The 21,984-nt window shown below is 45.0% G+C and overlaps 1 protein-coding gene across 7 annotated transcripts in view; it reads left to right on the top strand.

Moving 5' to 3' along the window:
• NOX4 (NADPH oxidase 4) overlaps positions 1-21,984 on the top strand; it is a 104,107-nt gene that overhangs the window by 37,966 nt on the left and 44,157 nt on the right. For all 7 annotated transcript variants that reach the window (XR_013392509.1, XM_077926978.1, XM_077926977.1 and 4 more), the window contains one exon: positions 15,776-15,836. Coding sequence is in view for 6 of the 7 variants with exons in the window: in XM_077926978.1 (XP_077783104.1) it covers positions 15,776-15,836 (61 nt within the window). In the remaining variant the exon portion in view is untranslated. The remainder of the gene's footprint in view (positions 1-15,775; positions 15,837-21,984) is intronic.

Below are 21,984 nucleotides of genomic sequence, written 5' to 3'. Positions count from 1 at the left end.
ACTCAGAAATTCAAACTCAGAAAAATTTTCAAAAAAACAACAACCTTGCCCAATGGTCACAGAAAATCACAAAAATTCCCCAAAAAACCCCACAAGCTCCCAGATTCCTGCAGAAACCTCTCCAACTGTTCCCCCAGCCACCCAGCCCACAGAAATTCAAATCCAGAATTTTTTTAAAATAACAGCAGAGTGGCCCAATGGTCACAGAAAATCATAAAAATGCAGAAAAAAACACACAAGCTTCCAGATTCTTGCAAACCCCTCCCCAACACCAAGTCCTTGAATTCCAAACACCCCAACCCAAAATCCAGCCCCCCCCCCAAAGTTTTAAAAGCTTAACTTACCAAATGGCTGCAAAAGAAGTTTTGGAAAAGCTTCAAAAATCACCAAAGTCTTTAAAAACCTCAAAAAAGGCTACTATGTACACTGCGTTCTATGAGTTGCTCCTCGAAGTCAAGTCGCAACTGTATTAATGGTGTTAAGAAAAGGGAAACAAACTTGCAAGACGTTTTCGTCTTGCGAAGCAAGCCCATAGGGAAATTCATCTTGCGAGGCAACTCGAAAACAGAAAAACCTTTCGTCTAGCGCGTTTTTTGTCTTGCGAGGCATTCGTCTTGCGAGGTACCACTGTATACAGGACAAAACAACCATGGCGTCCTCTCCCTTCTCCTCCAAGAGAGAGAGAGAGAGAAAGAAAACAGTACAAAAGTACAGTACAGCGGAAGAGATAACACTGACTTCGATTCTCAGACTTTCCAAGCCTTGAAAGTAAACACAGACATGTGATGAAACAATCACATATCCAGCAACGGAGGAGTGGAATGCTAACGCACCTACGGTACAGTGAAATTTGAAAATAATGTTCATTTTCATATACTGCCACTTTATTCCATGACATGAACAATTTACTGGTAGTTACAAGCTTACAGCTAGTAAGCTTAATTCTTCTCTACACAAGGACGAACCCAGCAAAAATCCCCTCCCCTTTGCAACTGGCGGTCCCATTTGCTCCCATTGGTGACAATGGGAGAATCTTCTGAATAGCAGTGAAGGGTCGGGGATTTAGTTGGAAGTGTGGCTTGGGAGATAAGGGTTGTTCCTCCTCTCCCTATGTGCTGTGGTCCTGATGTGCCCCCCCCACTGAAGCCCCCTCTTAGGATTTTGTTGTCCAAACAAAAACCTATATACCTATTGACAACACATTTAATGCCACATCTGAGAAGCTGAACCTCGGGATGACCTATTTTAAAGGTGGTTTGGGATAAGCAGGAGTACTTGAAATGCATCGTGCTGGATAAATTGCATATTTTGTGCACAGCATATTTTCTCGTGTTCCTGCATTGGTGTCTCCACTCCCTTACTCCCTCTCTCTTTTGTTCATCCTCCACCCCACTCCTCTGCCCTAAGCCTGAACTACATTTTTACAGCTTTACTGATAAAACATTGGAGTTGTTATGAGAGGCTGTTGTTGACGCAGCAAATAATTTTATGCCATCTTTGCATGAAAAGGTGTGCAATTATTCCCTGTATTTTGTGGGGGAAGTGGTACACGGGGATCAAAATAACCAGTCAGCAATCACATGGGAAACTGCTATATACCTGATCATAGAATCATAAAATTGTAACGTTGAAAGGGACCTCGAGGATTGTCTAGTCTGACTGCCTGCAATCCAGGAATCTCAACTAAAGCATCCGTGAGAGGGCACCAGAGTTGGAGGGAGCTGCAGACCTGCAGGAACATGAGCTTTTGGACTTGACAAATGAACTTGGGAAAAACCAGACTTGGGAAGATAAAGTTTGGACTGGCGTGGAAATGGGGGGTTGGATTGATCCCCCTGTGCAGGGATGTCTGGACTTCCCGAGTCTGGCAATGGGCCGTGAGAGGTTTGGAGCGGTGGGGGCTTTCAATTTTGGAAGGATCTTGAAACATGTTGTTAAACATTAAATGGAGTTGAGTTTGAACTATAGAAAAGGTGCAGATTTATTGAGAAGGGTCAAAAACATTACTAAGCTGGAGTTCCCACGAGTGAAAGGAGAATATGAAGAAGAGCTGTGGAAGGGACATGGAAGAGACTTAAGGGCCTTGGATATAAGGTTACCAGGTTAATGCGCCAGATCAATGGGATAAAAAGGACTGACAAAACCCGGGACCAGGAGAAAGGGATGCTGGATGAAGATTGTATTGTTTTTATTTCTTTTTTGTTTGTTACTAAGATTGTTTTATAAAATTGATGAATGTTAGAAGGATGTTGAAATGAAATTGCAGGGCCCTAGCAAAAATGTTTAAAGAATTAGGAAAGAATATTATGGTTATTAGAAGTTGGTAAGAATAAGACTTAAGATGTAAGTTTGAAGGTTGTTTACAAGATAAGATGATATTAGATTAAGGTAACATTATTTTAAGACTAAAGATTAGGATAAACAAAGAGAAGGATTTGCTGAACTAACAAATTGAACTGGAATACAAAAAGGGAGGTGTGAGGAGGTCCGGGAAATAAACAAATGAAAGAAAGTGATGGAAAGATGGAATTGTTTTTTATCTATTTTTATTTTGTATTTTTCTTTTTTCTTTTTTCATTTTGTAAAATTCTAATAAATATCTTTTAAAAAAAAAAAATAAAGCATCCGTGAGAGATGGCCAGCCAACCTCTGCTTAAAAACCTCCAAGTGGAGTCCATTCTACTATTGAACAGCTTACTTCCAGAAAGGCCTTCCTGATGTTTAGTTGAAACTGTCTTTCTTATAACTTGAAGCAATTGATTTGGGTCCTACCCTCCGGGGTAGGAGAAAACAAGCTTGCACTATCATCCATGTGGCAGCCCCTTAGATATTTGGTGTTTTTTGGGGGAGGGGGATTGTATACGATGATAGATGTTTTGGAATATTTTAGGAGATGTAATAAAAATGATTTTTTAAAAGATACTTGAAGATCACATCTCTCAGTCTCCTCTTTTCCGGACTAAACGTACTCCTTCAACCATTCCTCATAATGCTTGGTTTCCAAGTTGATGTAGCCTAGAATAGCATTAGCCTTTTTTTCATGTTTGAAAAAAACACACCATTGATTCATGTTCAGCTTCTGGTCTGCTAAGACTTCTATTTATTAATATACCTCCAGTTCAGTACTGTTGACACGGACTGGCATTAGCCCCCCCATGGTTTCAGGCAGGGGTCTCTCTCAGCCCTACCTGGTGATGCCATGGATTGAATGTGGGACATTTTTCTTGCAAGGCAAGTGCCGTAGCACCGAGTGACAAGGGGCCTTTCTAGAGCAGCTTTCTTCAACTTTGGGCCCCTCAATGTTGCAGGTCTACAACCACACTCATCCCAGCCAACTTAGCCAATGGTAAGGGATGCTGGGAACTGTGGCCCAACATGATATGAGGAGGAGGATGGTGCTGACTGAGATGCTTCCTTTACTTCCATGGCTTCTGTTTCCAAGTGATCGATGTTAGAATTCCTGCTCCATGATTGCAGTCATGGGATTGTTGTCTTTCACATGGCGGTGTATGTTTTGACTCCACAGAGTGGGAAGTGATGAATCATAGAATCATAGAATCATAGAGTTGGAAGAGACCACAAGGGCCATCGAGTCCAACCCCCTGACAAGCAGGATGGAGAGAGGATGTTTGTGTTACTGTGTTCTGTGAAGTGGGACTATTGTCCTTTGTCCTTTCTCTTTGCTGTCTGATGCTAGAGAGAGAGGGAGCCATGTTGCAGTGCTCTGTGTGTGTTTATATGTAAATAAACTAGATTAGCCAAAATGCTGAGTTGCTGAGGTCTGTTACACAACTGAGCAAACTCTGCGGATCCCTAAGTGTGCCGGTGTCGGTTGGCATTGGTCACTGTGATGTTCAGGCTGAAGAAAGCTTTTGAAGCTCCCGAATGATCAACCAGGAGGGAGGGAACATGCCAGTCGGGCATGTGTCTCTGCCAGGGTCCTACTCGAGTGTAGACCAAGCTCCTGACAATCCAGTCCATGGAAGGTGTAGCTGGTTCAGCCCTTCATTTTGTCCAGTGGATCCACACCTGTACCTTTAATGGCAGAGAACAAGTGAAGCTATTTATCTCATGACGGGGGGAAACCCTTTTCAGCCTCAGCTTCTGCATCAACACATAGAAGCAAGTTCCACTGTGTGATAAAGAGGGTTTTCACCTTAGTGCATGGGAGTGCAGCATTCATTGACTTATTTTATTCAGTTTTATTTGCTTGTCAGGCTGCTGCTAAACTCCCAAGAGCAGTACCATTTATTTTTCTTAAGTTGGCAATCCTGCTGCTGCCATGTAGTTTATATAAAGATGCCTCAGGTTAGACATTTGCAGCAATGTGTAGCACTGGGTTTGGTTAAGGTTGATTAAATTTATACACTGCTTCTTACTTAAAAATAAGGAGCGCCAAAGTTATTTGCAACCCCAAAAAACAAAAATACAATAATGCCGCAATTTCTCCTCACAGGGCTCAGTGCCTCTCAGGACCCCATGTATGATATATTTTCACTTCTTTTAGCTTCCATTCTGAAGTGACCATTAATGGCCCTCCAGATGTTGCTGAACTACAACTCCCATCATCCCTAGCCATGGCCCATGCTTACTAGTACTGATGGGAGTTGTGGTTCAGGATTGTCTGGAGGGCCAAAGGCTTTCCATTCCTGTAGTAGTGCATGCATGAATTTCATAACTTGTTTCTGAGTACCAAATTAACTCCTAAGAAGTAGCTCTGGGATTCCTGAGTACCTTGTCCCCACTGGCAATTAGTGTGGAGATTCTTCCCACCCCAATTTCCCCAAGCAGCGACTGATAGTTCTCCAGCATTCATTCTCCGAAAGCAATCCTCTACTTACAGGCTTCCCCAACCTAGCGCCCTCTAAGCTGTTTTGGCCTGCATCTTCCATCAACCATGCCTATGTTGTCTGGGGCTGATGGGAGTTGTAGTTCAAAAATAATTGGAGAGTACTAGGTTGGGAGAAAAGCAATGACAAACCTAGACAGCATCTTAAAAAGCAGAGACATCACCCTGTCAACAAAGGTCCATATAGTTAAAGCTATGGTTCTCCCAGTAGTGATGTATGGAAGTGAGAGCTGGACCATAAAGAAGGCTGGTTGCCGAAGAATGGATGCTTTTGAATTATGGTGCTGGAGGAGACTCTTGAGAGTCCCATGGACTGCAAGAAGATCAAACCTATCCATTCTGAAGGAAATCAGCCCTGAGTGCTCACTGGAAGGACAGATCCTGAAGCTGAGGCTCCAATACTTTGGCCACCTCATGAGAAGAGAAGACTCCCTGGAAAAGACCCTGATGTTGGGAAAGATGGAGGGCACAAGGAGAAGGGGACGACAGAGGACGAGATGGTTGGACAGTGTTCTCAAAGCTACCAGCATGAGTTTGACCAAACTGCGGGAGGCAGTGGGAGACAGGAGTGCCTGGCGTGCTCTGATCCATGGGGTCACAAAGAGTCGGACACGACTAAACGACTAAACAACAACAGGTTGGGAAAGGCTGGCCAGTTTTAACAGGTATCCAATAGAGCATCCTTTTTGAAAATACAAATAGCTTCAGCCTTATATCCAGTGACAAAGTACATACGACTCTCATCACAGTTGTGAGTTTTCCTTTGTGTGAACTCCAGACTTGGCCGCTTGCTGGCTGTTTTGGGCTCTGCCTGACTTCAGCAGTCGCTGTGAATCCTGAGAGTTATTTTAGTAACAAAGAAGCTCATTTTATATCATGGGAAATCTATATATCTATATATATACATAAAAAAACACCCCTGCCTCCATCCGGCTCCAGGAGCAACAGATGGAAGGAATCAAGCACTAGGGAGCAAATTTTGTATAATCGAAGGGGCACACCAGATCAAGGTGAAGATGTTTGGTCCTTATTTGTAGTGTGCCTTGGTGGGAACGAAGTGCTTCTTCCCTCGTCTTTTTCTGTTTCTTCTGTGATCTTCATAATAATAATAATAATAATAATAATAATAATAATAATAATAATTTATTATTTATACCCCGCCCATCTGGCTGAGTTTCCCCAGCCACTCTGGGCGGCTCCCAATCAGTGTTAAAAACAGTACAGCATTACATATTGAAAACTTCCCTGAACAGGGCTGCCTTAAGATGTCTTCTGAATATCAGGTAATTATTTATCTCTTTGACATCTGATGGGAAGCGTTCCACAGGGCGGGCGCCACTACCGAGAAGGCCCTCTGCCTGGTTCCCTGTAGCCTCACTTCTCGCAATGAGGGAACCGCCAGAAGGCCCTCGGCGCTGGATCTCAGCATCCGGGCTGAGCGATGGGGGTGGAGACGCTCCTTCAGGTATACAGGACCGAGGCCGTTTAGGGCTTTAAAGGTCAGCACCAACACTTTGAATCGTGCTCGGAAACGTACTGGGAGCCAATGCAGGTCTCTCAGAACCGGTGTTATATGGTCCCGGCGGCCACTCCCAGTCACCAGTCTAGCTGCCGCATTCTGGATTAATTGCAGTTTCCGGGTCACCTTCAAAGGTAGCCCCACGTAGAGCGCGTTGCAGTAGTCCAAGCGTGAGATAACTAGAGCATGCACCACTCTGGCGAGACAGTCCGCGGGCAGGTAGGGTCTCAGCCTACATACCAGATGGAGCTGGTAAACAGCTGCCCTGGACACAGAGTTAACCTGCGCCTCCATGGACAGCTGTGAGTCCAAAATGACTCCCAGGCTGTGCACCTGGTCCTTTAGGGGCACAGTTACCCCATTCAAGACCAGGGAATCCCCCACACCCACCCGCCCCCTGTTCTCCAAAAACAGTACTTCTGTCTTGTCAGGATTCAACCTCAATCTGTTAGTCGCCATCCATCCTTCAATAAGCAGAGTTAGTTGTAGAAAATGCAGGCGTTTGCACATGCCTTGTTTTCTGCTGCCCCAGAGGGGAAGACCCAAACCAGTGGATTCAAATTCAAAGACTTTTTGAGATTTATAAGACTTATGTTTATTTGGTTTTATGTTTTCAAGAGAATCCATTAAGAGTGCATATTTTGTGACTTTCAGAGATTCGTAAGTGTCAGGGGTTCAGGAGCAGAGGCGAGGGCAAGGGAGGAAACAGAGAGCGAGGGGGAGGAGTCCGAAGAAAGGATGAGTGATGACGACGACCCGAGATCTCCGAGTCTTTCCAGTGAATCGGAAGATTCACAGAAAGGAGCGCCAGTGGCCAGAGCAAAGGGGGGGCCTAGGGGGACACCCCAGGAGGAAGGGACCAGCGGGGGTTCAGAGGGCAGCAGTTGGAAATCGGGGCCAGCGTCCCCACCAGAGCGCAGTGGAGAGGAAGGACGTCAGGGATCGAGCCCTGGCAGCTCGCAGCAGGGAGGAGGGCATGAGTCAGGAGTGACCACGCCCCCATCGGGGAGCGAAGAAACGGTCAAGCGGAAAGTGAAAGGCTGGGCGCGCGCGCCAAGTTCAAATGCACGGGAAGGCGGCGCAGTAAGCAGCCCGGAAAGGGAGCCAGGTCCTAAAGCCCGACGCAAGGAGACAGGAGGGTCCGGGGGGTCAGCGTCAGAGGAGTCCCGGAGGGAGGAGACCACGGGGGGCAGAGGGACCCAGAGAAGGACGGTCAGGCGGAAAAGGTGGAGTAAGGCGAGGATATTAAGTTGGTGTACGAGGGGCGGAGATTCAGACGGAGCTTTGCCGGTCTAGCCATAAGACGTAGAGTTGCACGCAGCAGCTTGGAAATGGAAACTGTAACTCAATAAAGACTTTTATAAAGCGAACGCTGGCTAGCGTGATCCTCTGTGAGCTGGGATCGGAGAGCAGCTCTGACAGTAAGTTTTCTGTTTATGTGATTTCATATATTTCACATTATATAAAGAGTGTATATTGATATCGTATCATTGTATTTGGTCATCGTGTAGCCTTGGATATTACTGACTATTGTTTGCAACACAGCGGTTAAATTGTTTGGTTACCTGTGATCTTCATAAGCAGACTTGGTTGTAGAAAATGCAGGCGTTTGTACATGCCTTGTTTTCTGCTGCCCCAGAGGGGAAGACCCAAACCAGTGGATTCATTGGAGATTCCGACTAAACATTAGGAAGAAGCTTCTAATGGTAAGAGCTGGTTGACAGGGGAACAGACTACCTCGAAAATAGTGGACTCTCCTTCACTGGAAGTTTTTAAACAGAGGTAGGATGGCCACCTGGGATTCTTTTCCTGTGATTCCTGCATCACAGAGGATTGGACTAGATGACTCTACAATTTTATGATCTAGTTCAGGGGTCAGCAAAATTGTTAAAGCCGCGGGCCAGTCCACTGTCCCTCAGGTCTTGTGGCGGGTGAGAGACGCAGCACCGGGGGTGGAGAGCTGGAATAAGAGGCGATGGGGGCAAGTAGTCCTCCTCTCCACCCCCCCCCCAACTCCAGCCGCTGCACTTACATTCCCTGGGGCTGCCCCCACCACCACTGCCGCTGCTGCTGCTGCTTCTCGTGGGTAGGCAGAGCAAGCTCATCCACTCCTCTCTCTTGAGAGCCAGTGGGCTGTAGTGGTTAAGAGCGGTGGACTCATAATCTGGTGAACTGGGTTCGCTTCCCCGTTCCTCCACATGCAGCTCCTGGGTGACCTTGGGCTAGTCACACTTCTTTGAAGTCTCTCAGCCCCACTCACCTCACAGAGTGTTTGTTGTGGGGGAGGAAGGGAAAGGAGATTGTTAGCCGCTTTGAGACTCCTTTGGGTAGTGATAAAGTGGGATATCAAATCCAAACTCTTCTTCTTCTCTTCTCTCTGGCCCACAGGAGCACCAGGGCGGCAACGGCGGAGGGAAGTTGAGCGGCGTGAAAGGGCTGGCTCCGGAGAGGGGCTGCTTAAAATGGCGCTCAGCCAGCTCAGTCCAGCCCCCTTCCTCCTCTAGCCAGGGCGGGGAGAAGCCAGGAGGAGGGAGGGAGGAGGTGCCGTCGCGGTGTGTTTGTGGGAAACGGAATGGCGCTGGGAAAGAAATGGCGCAGCCCGAATGAACAGAATTCCCACGCCGATCCATGGACAGTCCACGGGCCGGATCCTGAAGGCAATTGGGCCTGATCCTGCCCGTGGGCCTTAGTTTGCTGACCCCTGATCTAGTTGGTGGGCTACAGACTTAGCTTGAATATTAGTTTTACCACTCATGATAGCCATTTATTTCCAGGAGCTACGTTAAACAAGTAATTTGGGATTAGTTTCTGAAACTAAACTCTATTATTTTTGTGTGTTGTTTATTTAGAATCGATATTGCCCTACACTTGTCGGAGAACTGGCTGTGTGCATGTTTTAGTGACAATGTTGCCAACTTATCAATTGGCCTCTGTAGCTGTGCCTCTAGTAGTAGCTTGACAAGTGAAATTTAGCCAAAGCTGATCATGTTTATGTACAATACAGCTGATTTGTACACATCCAGCCGTTCTCTCACAAGCAACGAGAGCAGAACATGGCCATTTTTGTGGCAAGAGGTGCGTGAAATGATCCTAAGACAGCATGTTTTGTTTTGTGGGCTTAGAAAAAATAAAAATAAATCCTGGCCTGCGTGGATCTTAAGGATTTCCATGGAAATTTGGCATTGCAAGCTCTCTATAAACAGAGATGTGCCGTATATAAACATAGCAGGTCTTTATACATTCACCAGCTGAAGCCTTATTCCCTCATAAATGAATATTCCCTGATTGCAGAGGGACACCCTGTGAATACAAATTATATGTGCTTCAACTTTGTTCATCAAGAACTTTGGGTGATAGTGAAGCATTCCGGTGGTGGGGCCAGAAGGCAAGAGCTCTTCCGCCCCCACTCGCCTGCTCCAAGCTTTCAGATTGATCAATATACTGACCTGGTTCAGAGCTATTTGTTTGTTGTTTAGTCGTTTAGTCGTGTCCGACTCTTCGTGACCCCATGGACCAGAGCACGCCAGGCACTCCTGTCCTCCACTGCCTCCCGCAGTTTGGTCAAACTCATGCTGGGCGCTTCGATAACACCATCCAACCATCTCATCCTCTGTCGTCCCCTTCTCCTTGTGCCCTCCATCTTTCCCAACATCAGGGTCTTTTCCAGGGAGTCTTCTCTTCTCATGAGGTGGCCAAAGTATTGGAGCCTCAGCTTCACGATCTGTCCTTCCAGTGAGCACTCAGGGCTGATTTCCTTAAGAATGGATACGTTTGATCTTCTTGGAGTCCATGGGACTCTCAAGAGTCTCCTCCAGCACCATAATTCAAAAGCATCAATTCTTCGGCGATCAGCCTTCTTTATGGTCCAGCTCTCAGTTCTATACATCACTACTGGGAAAACCATAGCTTTTACTATACGGACCTTTGTTGGCAAGGTGATGTCTCTACTTTTTAAGATGCTGTCTAGGTTTGTCATTGCTTTTCTCCCAAGAGTTCAGAGCTATAGAGAATCTCTATAGCTCAACAGTGTAAGTGCAAAAGGTTCCTGGTTCAAGCCTGCATGAAGCTTGCTAAGATGTATAATGTTATGTTGTGGGTGAACACATCAGACGACACAGCGATTCTTCAAACAGCTCTTGTTTATTCATAGGCCAGAACAGAACAGAACTGAAGGGTTCAGCCAGTCTGCTTATATAGAGCTCCAGTACAACGTAACTGTAACAACTTTCTATAACTATCCAATCACTGAACGTCACTTTCAACCCCTTATTTGCATATGTGGACCTGAACTATCTACAGTATCCCCCTGCTTGCCCAGGGTGAGAACTTCAGTACATAACATAAAAGACTGAATCAGATAAGTGCTAGAGATGCAAAGAGGTGGAAGGAACGTTCTTTCACATGTGGTGCACTTGTAAAAGGGTAAAAGCGTATTGGGAAATGATCCATAATGAATTGAAAAAAATGTTTAATAGTACAAGAGTCCTTTCTGTTGGGGATAATTCAGACTGATATTCCCAGGTGTCAAAAAAGGTTATTTATGTATGCCACTACTGTGTCCTGTGTTTTGTTAGCCCCAAAATGGAAAACAAGTGAGGTCCCAAGCAGAGAAGAGTGGCAACTTAAGCTCTCACAGAATATGCGCAGCTTGCAGACTTGGAATATGAGATCAGGAAGAACATACGTTTAGAGAAGATTGGAAAACGTTTTTTGAATATATTGTGTACAGCTGAAAACGCTGGCAGCATTAAGATAAATTCGACAGTGCAAATAAGTTTTGATGGATGCAATAATGGAATGCTGAATGGCATAGTTTTTGTAAAATATGCAGGGATTTATGAGATATAAAATGAACCATGGAAAGAGAAAAGGGGAAGTCACAGATTTCTTAAGGATGTAAAAACGAGCAATTTAAATTGTAAGACAGGAAATTTAATAAAATATATATATAAAAGGTTCCTGGTTCAATCCCAGCCAGCTCCCTATAACAAATTTTAGAAAGGGGCAAAGGACGCTGTGTGTTCTCTTTGCTGTTTGGATTGCCTCGTGTGGTGCAGTGGATCAGTGTGTCTGGCTGTTAACCAGAAGGTTGGTGGTTCAAGCCCAACCAGGGGTGGCTGTGGGCAGGATAATAATAATAATAATAATAATAATAATAATAATTTATTTTTTATACCCTGCCCATCTGGCTGGGCTTCCCCAGCCACCGGCTTCCAACAAAATATTAAAATACAGTAATACATCAAACCTTAAAAGCTTCCCTAAACAGGGCTGCCTTCAGATGTCTTCTAAAAGTCTGGTAGTTGTTGTTCTCTTTGACATCTGGTGGGAGGGCGTTCCACAGGGCGGGTGCCACTACCAAGAAGGCCCTCTGCCTGGTTCCCTGTAACTTGGCTTCTCGCAGTGAGGGAACCGCCAGAAGGCCCTCGGCACTGGACCTGTGTCCGGGTAGAAGGATGGAGGTGGAGATGCTCCTTCAGGTATACTGGGTCAAGTCCATTTAGGGCTTTAAAGGATTGCTGTGTTGCAGGGGGTTGGGCTAGATAACCCATAGGGTCCCTTCCAACTCCTGTGATTCTTTGCTTATAATGCTGAACTACTCTCATCCTCCTAAAGTTAGAACCAATGTGAGCTTCCCTCCTGCATCCACACGGGGAGTTTAAAGCTTTCAGCCACAGTTTCCTGTTACATCTAAATGCAGGAAACCATGGTTTGTTTTAACCCTATTTAGTGTAAATGAACCAAGATCTAACCAGGGTTTCTGATCTAAGGGTAGGGAGATTCACAAAACACTCCCCCAACACACATGTTAAATGGCTGCAATGGGGTTGTGTGGGGCAGCCAGTGGCACACACCTCCCAACACCCCACAGGGGAAATGTTTCCCTACCCAGTCTGAATGCAACTCCATATATTGTGACCTTCCGTGATTTTAAGTGTAGAACTAGGCTCTCCCAAAGCGGAAGGTCTGATAACAATCTATGGCCTTATAAATTGTATTTGGGGCGAGGTGGAGGTTATTGTTTTCATTTGTTAATATGGTATATATCTTTGTGTTTTTATATTGCAAACTGCCCTGCAATCTTTGGGTGAAGGGCAGTATAATAATAATAATAATAAGAATAATAATAATTATTATTATTATTATTATTATTATTATTATTATTATTATTATTATTTATACCCCGCCCATCTGGCTGGGCTTCCCCAGCCACTCTGGGCGGCTTCCAACAAAATATTAAAATACAGTAATGTGTCAAACATTACATGTAGAATAGAAATTTAATCAATTGAAGGGCTGGTGGCTGCATTAGTCTTGATGGGACGCTGTTGGTACAGCATTACACAGATCTGGGCTATGAATGATGCAAAAGAACACGGCACACACGTGTGTATGTGTTTAAATTACACTGTATTAGCCAAGAGATTTTACTTTCTTGGGCTCCATGATCACTGCAGATGGTGACAGCAGCCATGAAATTAAAAGATGCCTGCTTCTTGGGAGAACGGCAAGGACAGGCCTAGACAGCATCTTGAAAAGCAGAGACGTCACCTTGCCAACAAAGGTCCGTATAGTTAAAGCCATGGTTTTCCCAGTAGTGATGTATGGAAGTGAGAGCTGGACCATAAAGAAGGCTGATCGCCGAAGAATTGATGCTTTTGAATTATGGTGCTGGAGAAGACTCTTGAGAGTCCCATGGACTGCAAGAAGATCAAACGCATCCATTCTTAAGGAAATCAGCCCTGAGTGCTCACTGGAAGGACAGATCGTGAAGCTGAGGCTCCAGTACTTTGGCCACTTCATGAGAAGAGAAGACTCCCTGGAGAAGACACTGATGATGGGAAAGATGGAGGGCACAAGGAGAAGGGGGCGACAGAGGACGAGATGGTTGGATAGTGTTTTTGAGGTTACCAGCATGAGTTTGACCAAAGTAGTGGAGGACAGAGGTGCCTGGCGTGCTCTGGTCCATGGGGTCACGAAGAGTCGGACACGACTAAACGACTAAACAACAACAAGCCAAAACTTGGATTCTCCCCGTCTAGTTTGTAGATGACATTTCCTTCTTTGAGATTTATCAGCAGAGCAAGGCACCCTAGAATCCCCGAAGGAGCCCTGAGGATCTGTAGACAGTGTTGAAATATATCCTTCCTAAACTCCAAAGGGGAGAGGAGGGGAATCTGGCTTTTTACGAGTAATTTGTTAAAGTGATGCTACTGGAGTGTCCGTGGAATTGGGCAAGCGGGATTAGATGGACTTCTCCATATTTCACTTACTTCAGAGGGAGGCAGTGTGGCGTGCATGTATTTCAAGTAGCATTATCCTGCCTTAGAAAAAGCACTAAACTATGTCAGAAAATAACAATCAACATCTAAAAAAAGTGTTGGAGGCAGACAAAGCGTTGAGAAAAAGGCTTATAAATGGTCAAATGTAGTCCTTGCAAATCATAACTTTTCTAGAAAGGCAAGAGTTTGGCAACGGGGTGTTGGTGGTGGTTTCAACTAAGTTTTACTCGGTGTAGACCCATTGAAAGTAATGAACCTGACTAAGTCCATTAATTTCAATGGGTTTACTTTGAGTAAAGCATAGTTGAGTTCCACGCAGGAACTAAGTCTCCATTAATTAAATAATAATAATGATGATGATGATGGCTGAAGTGGTTATAGTAATCTTAGTCAATTGGCCATATGCTTTTGTCAACTGGTAACTCCATTAATTAAATCTCCAGGCGAGAGAAGCAAGAATAAAAAAAAATAATTAGGAAAAATCACACCCGATTTGCTTCTATATGATACACACAGAGGCACCCCCCCCCTCTTTCCCAGGAGGGCTCTGTCTTTAAAATGAAAACAGGAGACTCTTAAATGTTATGTTCCAAAGGAAGCTACCTTACAATAGTCAGACTGCTTGTCTACCTAGTCAGTGTAATCTGACTGATGACAGCTCTCCAGGGTCTCAGGAGGAGATAGATATTTCCCATCATCTAGTACCTGTTTGTCACTGTTTTTTATTGGGTACCTGGGACTGACGTTGGGGCCCTGTGGGCAGGGAACACCTGCTGTACCACTGACATTTGGTTCTTCCTCCCATAACAAAATTTGCATTTCTGCATAATTCTCATTTCTGGCCAGGCAGCTCTGGTTTTTGTGGGCTCTTTCGTCACGTGCCTTTTCAGGGGAGTGTGTGTGTGTGTGTGTGTGTGTGTGTGTGTGTGTAACCAAGCATCCTCCCATTCATTCAAATAAATGTCCAGTATCCCATTTCCATTTTTAAAAAAAGACCCTGTAACTTAGAGGAGATATTGTTTAACAGAAGATAGAGTAGATAGTTGTTCGTATTGACAGATGGTTTTAAGTAATATTTTCTTCCAGTATGTGACCAGCAAAGAATAGAATAGAATAGAAGGAAAATCAGAAGTCTCTTTTTTATAATTTTTTGCTAATGTTTCTCTGTTTCTGCTTTGTTTTTCCCCTCTCTCTTTCTCTCTTTTTCCTCTCTTTATCTCTATTCCCTCTTTCTCTTTTGATTCTCTTTCTCTTTTTTTTGTATCTCAGATGGTTGTAATCTTATCGTATTACGGGGAAATCTCAATAAAAAATCTTATTGCAAAAAGAAGAAGAGGCCTTCACATGTTATTGATGTACAGTGGTACCTCGGGTTAAGTACTTAATTTGTTCCGCAGGTCCATTCTTAACCTGAAACTGTTCTTAACCTGAAGCACCGCTTTAGCTAATGGAGCCTCCTGCTGCCGCCGTGCCACTGGAGCACGATTTCTGTTCTTATCCTGAAGCAAAGTTCTTAACCCGAGGTACTATTTCTGGGTTTGTTTTTTTAAAAAATAATTTTTATTCATTTTCCAAACAAGTTTTATACAGTCAACAAATTATTTTACACTCATGCTTCAATTTTTGACTTCCCTCAGTTTCTCTGTCAATCTTTCGAAAAATTTCTATTTATTGACGCATTTCTAAACATAATATTGCCTTTCCCCCCTCCTTTTCCTCTTACTCTCTTTTTTGCAGTATTTCTTACTATTTCACAGGGTGTCTTCAAAACCAACAAGCGTTGTCTGTGCATCACATATATTTCTCAGATATTCTGTAAATTTTCCCCAGTCCTCGATAAACTTTTGGTCTTTCTGGTATCGAATCTTCCCAGTCAATTTGTCCAATTCTGCATATTCAGTCAGTTTCCTTCAAGGTACTATTTCTGGGTTAGTGGAGTCTGTAACCTGAAGCATATGTAACCTGAAGCGTCTGTAACCTGAGGTACCACTGTAGTGGGCTAAGCAAATGAATGGTTGATTCAGTATTAAGGGAGATTTGGTGGAGCTGTGGATTAAACTGTATTGCTAATTACTTCCCCCCACAACTGCATTTCAACACGCTTCATTTTATTTCCCCTCACAGTGCCCAACAGCTTCTGAAGCAACTTTTGGGGTCCACGTTAAGGTCGTTGGCGACTGGACAGGTAGGTGAATGTTGGTTTAATCTCTCTCTTAACAGATGGCTTTGACGTGAAACCCCCTTTCCTCAGCAGCTTCCATCTAGAGGGCAATTTCAAATCATACACTGTTTAGAACATGATTTCAAGGGGCTTGCCCCCCACCCAGGGCGATTTCTATTGCATTTGTGCTGATGGCTTCATTCAGCTATGCTTATACATGTCACTTGGTTGTTGTTGTTCTGAGTCCAGACAAATTGTTCTGATTGTCATGCTAATTGTTAATAATACGGCCCGTGTCTTGGCTTTTTCCTTTCAAAATATTATTTTCTGTGTGCAGCAACCTGCTCGCCTTTGGGCCACATGCGGTGGCTGCGGAAGTCAGTGCTGAAATGTGCATTTGCTAGATAAGGGGATTTTTTAATGCCAGCCGCTTGGTTGGCTTCCAGGTTAGTTAACACCTATGTCATGCTGAGATTACGGAGTTCCTTTCATGTTCCGATATGCTTCTCTCGGGCTGTGTGAGAACGTCACTGGGGTCCACTGGGCCTCTGCAGGAAATGAGGAATTCTACTTTTAATTTTCGTAGAATTGTAGCGTTGGAAAGGACCCCAAGGGTCATCTTGTCCAACCCCCTTGCAATGCTGGAATCTCAGCTAAGGCATCCATGACAGATGGACACCCAACCTCTGCTTAAAAGCATCCAAGGAAGGAGAGCCCTCCTGGGGGGAGGGGAATTCGAAAGGCTGGATAGCAAGGGGAGTATGAAATGAATTTGCTCAAACTTGAGTCATGGGTCAGTGTGTGATGGTGGTGGAGGAGGATGAAATTGGGTAGGGGTGGGACCCACATATATAAATGGATGCCAACAGCATCAGTGGCTGATTGTATTCTCATTTTCCTGATTACTATATGACCCAGGGGTCGGCAAGGTTTATCTTGAGAGCCAGTGTGGTGTAGTGGTTAAGAACAGTGGACTCGTAATCTGGTGAACCGGGTTCGCTTCCCCACTCCTCCACATGCAGCTGCTGGGTGACCTTGGGCTAGTCACACTTAGTCTCTCAGCCTCACTCACCTCACAGAGTGTTTGTTGTGGGGGAGGAAGGGAAAGGAGAATGTTAGCCCCTTTGAGACTCCTTCGGGTAGTGATAAAGGGGATATCAAATCCAAACTCTTCTTCTTGCCTGGGCCACTTCACTTCAGCAGAGATCCCTCTGTGGGCCATAGTGCACGCCTCCTCACGATTTTCGGCGTCTGCACAGACACAATTTCCGGTGCCACGGAAGCGAGTCTCCGTGCCATGCTGTGCTGCGACGATTTAGCGCAGTGCGTGGGGACTCACCGAGCGGGCGGCTCGGTTTGGGGGCAGCTCATGGGCTGGTTAAACAACTCCCATGGGCCGCTTGTGGCCCATGGGCCTTAGGATGCCGACCCCTGTTATTACCAGTTGCAGTGAAGGGTCGTTTTGCACACTTTTAAGCTCTAATCGAATTGTCATAAACTGTGCTTTTGCGCTGCTGTTCAGAGTAGTGGGTGGAAACCTACCATCGGCAGAACCGCCTCTGCTTGCTCAACAGCATGATCTCACATCTTCTTCGCCTGCCCACTGAGGGTTGTCCTGACCCTGCAGAGCCAATTTTGGGAGCAGGGACATGGGGGGATGCACAGAGGGAAGGAGGGGGCAAGTCCCTTTGCACTAGCAGGACTCGTGCTGGTTCCCACTAGCACATCGCCTTAGCTGTATCCAGCCCAATAGTTATCTGTCTGTAGATCTATCTATCTAGTTTCTAGTTCAAGAAAAAACTTACATCAGGTTTTGGGCAACCTGTGGCCCTCCAGATATTGCCGGACTCCAACTCCCATCATCCCCAGCCAGCCTAACCCATGGAAGCTGGAGTTCAAGAACTTCTGGAGTTCTACAGAAAAAGCCCCATTGAAGTAGGAGGGCAAAGTTCCCATTGATCAGGCCTGGCATAGGGAGCAAACAGATTAATATATACATATTAGCACCAAAGCATCTAAAGGGCCACAGTTTACTTATTTTTGGCTTAGCACATGACACAATTCATTAGTCTTTAAGGTGTTGCAAGTGTCTGTAGCTTTTTGTTGTGACAAACTCAGTGTAGGCAACCCTCTATAAGTGTTGACAGAGGAGAGTGTTCAAATAACAGGTTTTAATAATAATAATAATAATAATAATAATAATAATAATAATAATAATATATATTTATATCCCGCCCTCCCCAGTCAAAGCCGAGCTAAGAGCAGCTAACAACAATAAAATAATACAACATTCTAAAATCATTTCATTATAAGATCAGTTCAAATCAAATTAATGGCAATCATTGGGCTAGAGTTCTGTGAGGATTGCCAAAGGTGCGGTCAGGCTGAGCTGGAACAGCTCCATCTTGCAGGCCCTGCGGAAAGACGTCAAGTCCCACAGGGCCCTAGTCTCTTGTGACAGAGTGTTCCACCAGATTGGGGCCACAGCCGAAAAAGCCCTGGCTCTGGTTGAGGCCACCCTAACCTCCCTGTGGCCCAGGACCTCCAAGATGTTTTTGTTTGAAGACCGTAGGGTCCTCCGTGGGACATACCAGGAGAGGCGGTCCTGTAGCTACGAGGGTCCTAGGCCGTATAGGGCGTTAAAGGTTAAAACCAGGACCTTAAACCAGATCCTGTGCTCTACTGGGAGCCAGTGTAGCTGGTATAGCACTGGGTGAATGTGATCCCGCAGTGAAAACCCCGTAAGGAGTTTCGCCGCGGCATTCTGCACCTGCTGGAGTTTCTGGGTCAGTCTCAAGGGCAGCCCCACATAGAGCGAGTTACAATAATCCAGTCTGGAGGTGACCGTTGCGTGGATCACAGTGGCTAGGTCAGGGCGAGTGCTTACGTCGGTTACTGTGGCTGTGTGATAGCTCTGCGTGCATGCACAACACACACACCCCGACACACACAAACACACACACACACACACACACACACACACACACACACACACCGTGCTTGCCATGTGACCAGGTCCTGCATCACTTTGATGAAATAGGTTCATGAGACCACCTGGATCAGATTCTTCCTCTTCTCACCTGCCCTGCCTCCCAGTCTAGGGAGTGGTGTGGGCAGGAATGAGGCTATAAAGAAGAGCCTCACAGGACCTGATCCCCCATAAATTGCTATGGCAGCCTGGGAGCTGACTGCAAACATGTGATTTGTGGTCCATGAATGTGCTAAGTACCATCAGTGCGTTCATGAGCATGACCTGTGCTACTTTCTTCTGCCCCCAAAAGCTTAGCTATGGTAAATATTTTGTAGATTACGTCACTCGTTTCCAACTCATTCTGCTCCTTTATTTGATCTGCATCCCTTTGCGCCACCTTTTAGTACCATGTCGTGTTTGTTTTAAGGCTGACATCCTTTGAAGACAGCTGTGGCCAGAGGGCTTGTCTTTACTTTCCTAGAATGCAACAGCCAGGAAAACAAAACCAGCCACATAAAAGCATTCTGCAAATCCGAGCAATATTCTAACCTCCCTCCTGGTTCCTTTTCTAAATATATTTCAGGCTGACATTAATACTATAAGGTATGTTTGTACGACGTTGCGCAGTCTACTACAATAGAAACTATATAGTACACAGAATAATTAGGATGAATGCTAATCTGATAGTTTTGCTTGCAAGGCTCACTTTATGCTGCATTACAAAAATAAGTGGAATAATTTCCTAGGTCCTTCCCTATGTAACACATATGTTCACGGCAAAATTTGTGCCTGGGGTCAGCATCTGAGCTGTGTGTGTGAACACATGTCTCTGCTACAGCTTAGTCCTGGGACATCAACAAACATTCATAACCCACCTACTTTCAGCAGCCAGAAACACTATAACCAGACACTGGAGAGACCTGTCAGGAGTACCAATGGTACAAAATAGTATGGGAAACAGCCCTGCTAGAAAAATTAACCAATAAACTGAAACTGACACGGGGACAAACAGAAGAAAACGCCTTTACCCCGGTATGGCTCCCCTTTATCACATACACAGCCCAACAAGACAATGACAATAATCCACCAACAGCATTTAAATCAATATGGCTAACCTGATCCAAAACACCCACCCACCCCACTCACACACGAAAACAAAGATCACCACAGCCAATCACAAATGAGCAACCACACCCTAGGCCAACCCCAACCTCTCCCACCACCAAAGAAACACAAATGAACAGCACGAGCAACGCTGACACCAAACCCTACATACATTAAGCAAAATAGAAACATCGCCACCCGACCCCACCCACCTATTTCCCCCCCCCCCCGGCACCCCTCCCCCCCAATGTCTCAACAAATGAAACTGATTTGTAAAAATGTTACATGGAAAAAATACGAGAGACATTACACATACTTCTGTAAAACAAGAAAATCTTTAATAATAATAAAAGTTTTACAAAAAAAAATTCCTCAACCGAGCATGTGCAGAGTGCACTTCTAATAGCAACAAATAACTGCAACTGGGACCAGTAGACTCTGGAGAAGGGCTTTTAGGCTATGGGAGTTTAAACCCTACTACCCATTTGTTTTGTTTTTAAATCTTGCTAGTCCTACTCAGAGTAAACCCACTGAATGAAATTGATAGGCATAACTAACTTAGGGTCATTTATTCCAATGAGAACTCTAGCTGGGTACAGCCCTAAATGATTGCCAAAATATGAGGCAGAGTGGCAGAGCACAGATTTTACATCTAGAAGTTTTCTTGCCAATTGTAAGTGTGGTACACAGCTAGGCTGGAGTAAACCTCTGCCACAAACTGGGGAGATGCTCTATGACTGAGCTAGGGCCTTCCCTTTACCAAGATAAATCTCCCTTAATACAGAATCAGCCATTCATCTGCTTAGCCCACTATTCTCTCTCTGTCTCAACTGATGGCAGCTCTCCAAATCTCGGACATTTCCCAGTTCTGGCTGCTGACTAGCACCTCTGAACCACCAGTGACAGAACTTGGCATCCACCATCTGAATTTCCCACAATGCACTTCTCTGGAAGTGCCAGAGTTCTGGTGCATTACAAATCACGGTGGCCAACAGTGGCCAGCACCTTTCTGAGTAACCCCTCAACCCTGGGGCTGGCTGGCCCTACTGAGTAGGAGCTGTGCTTGGAAGGCTACTGAGGTCCTTTGCTGCTTGCAATAATTTAGTGATAAAAAGTCAGAGCTGTTCGCTGAGCAATGCATCATCCTCCGCAACCCAAGAGATGTGATTAGAGCTGCTGAAGAACTGAAGCATGTAATCGATAGTGACCACAGTCTGACAGCGCTGGATGCAAGCTGGTGGGGGCCCAGGAGTCAGTGGGTGGGCAGGGGTTAGAGAAATAAGACTGTGGCTTCAGAACGAGGTGAGCGACACAGCCCACTCGTTAGCCAACTTTCATTAATTGCTTGTGACTTTTTAAAGGGAAAGAAAATCTTCTAATGAACAGAGTAAACAAACAGATCAAGCAATTATCGCCTTAATCTCTCTTTGAGCTTCTTTCTGCAAGAGTTTCATTTTTCTTTCAGTGTTAAAAAAAAAATCACCTTACAGGAGTTAATCCCAGAGTGGGAGAAGAATAGAGCAAGAGGCATAAGTAAATTATTGTATCTCTGTAGTTTATTGTTCATAATAATGTTAAATAATAATAATAATAATAATAATATGCATTTATATCCCATCTTTTTCTCCAAGCTCAAGGTGGTGTACTTGGTGCACTCGCTCCTCATTTAATCCCCAAAACAACCCTGTGAGGTAGGTTAGGCTGAGAGGCAGTGACGGTTAAAGGTCACCCAGTGAGCTTCATGGCCGAGTGGGGATTCGAACCCTGATCTTCCAGATCCTAGTCCAATATTCTAACCACTATGCCACATCGTCTCTTGGCTGCCCCGCTCACCCTTTGCAGAAGTACTTCTGTTGGCCTAAAGCTATCCAAGTCTTTGTTACTATCCAGGAAAGATTGCGGCAATGCATTCTGGGTGGGGTGTGTGACATATCTTGCCCCCTTAAAGTGGACCTGGTAAACTGCTGGTCCAGAAGGCTGCCTCACCAAGCCAACCCTTCTCTCCCAATGAAGTGTTCAAACCAGCTTGCATTTCCAGTGGGCAGAACACTCTTTTCATGCCTAATAATAGTGTGCTTTGCATGTTGGGGAAGTTGG

This window comes from Podarcis muralis, chromosome 4 (assembly GCF_964188315.1).
Source record: "Podarcis muralis chromosome 4, rPodMur119.hap1.1, whole genome shotgun sequence".
Classification (NCBI taxonomy): Eukaryota; Metazoa; Chordata; class Lepidosauria; order Squamata; family Lacertidae; genus Podarcis; species Podarcis muralis.
Note: the sequence above shows the minus strand (reverse complement) of the source record. Positions and strands in the feature narration are given on the sequence as shown.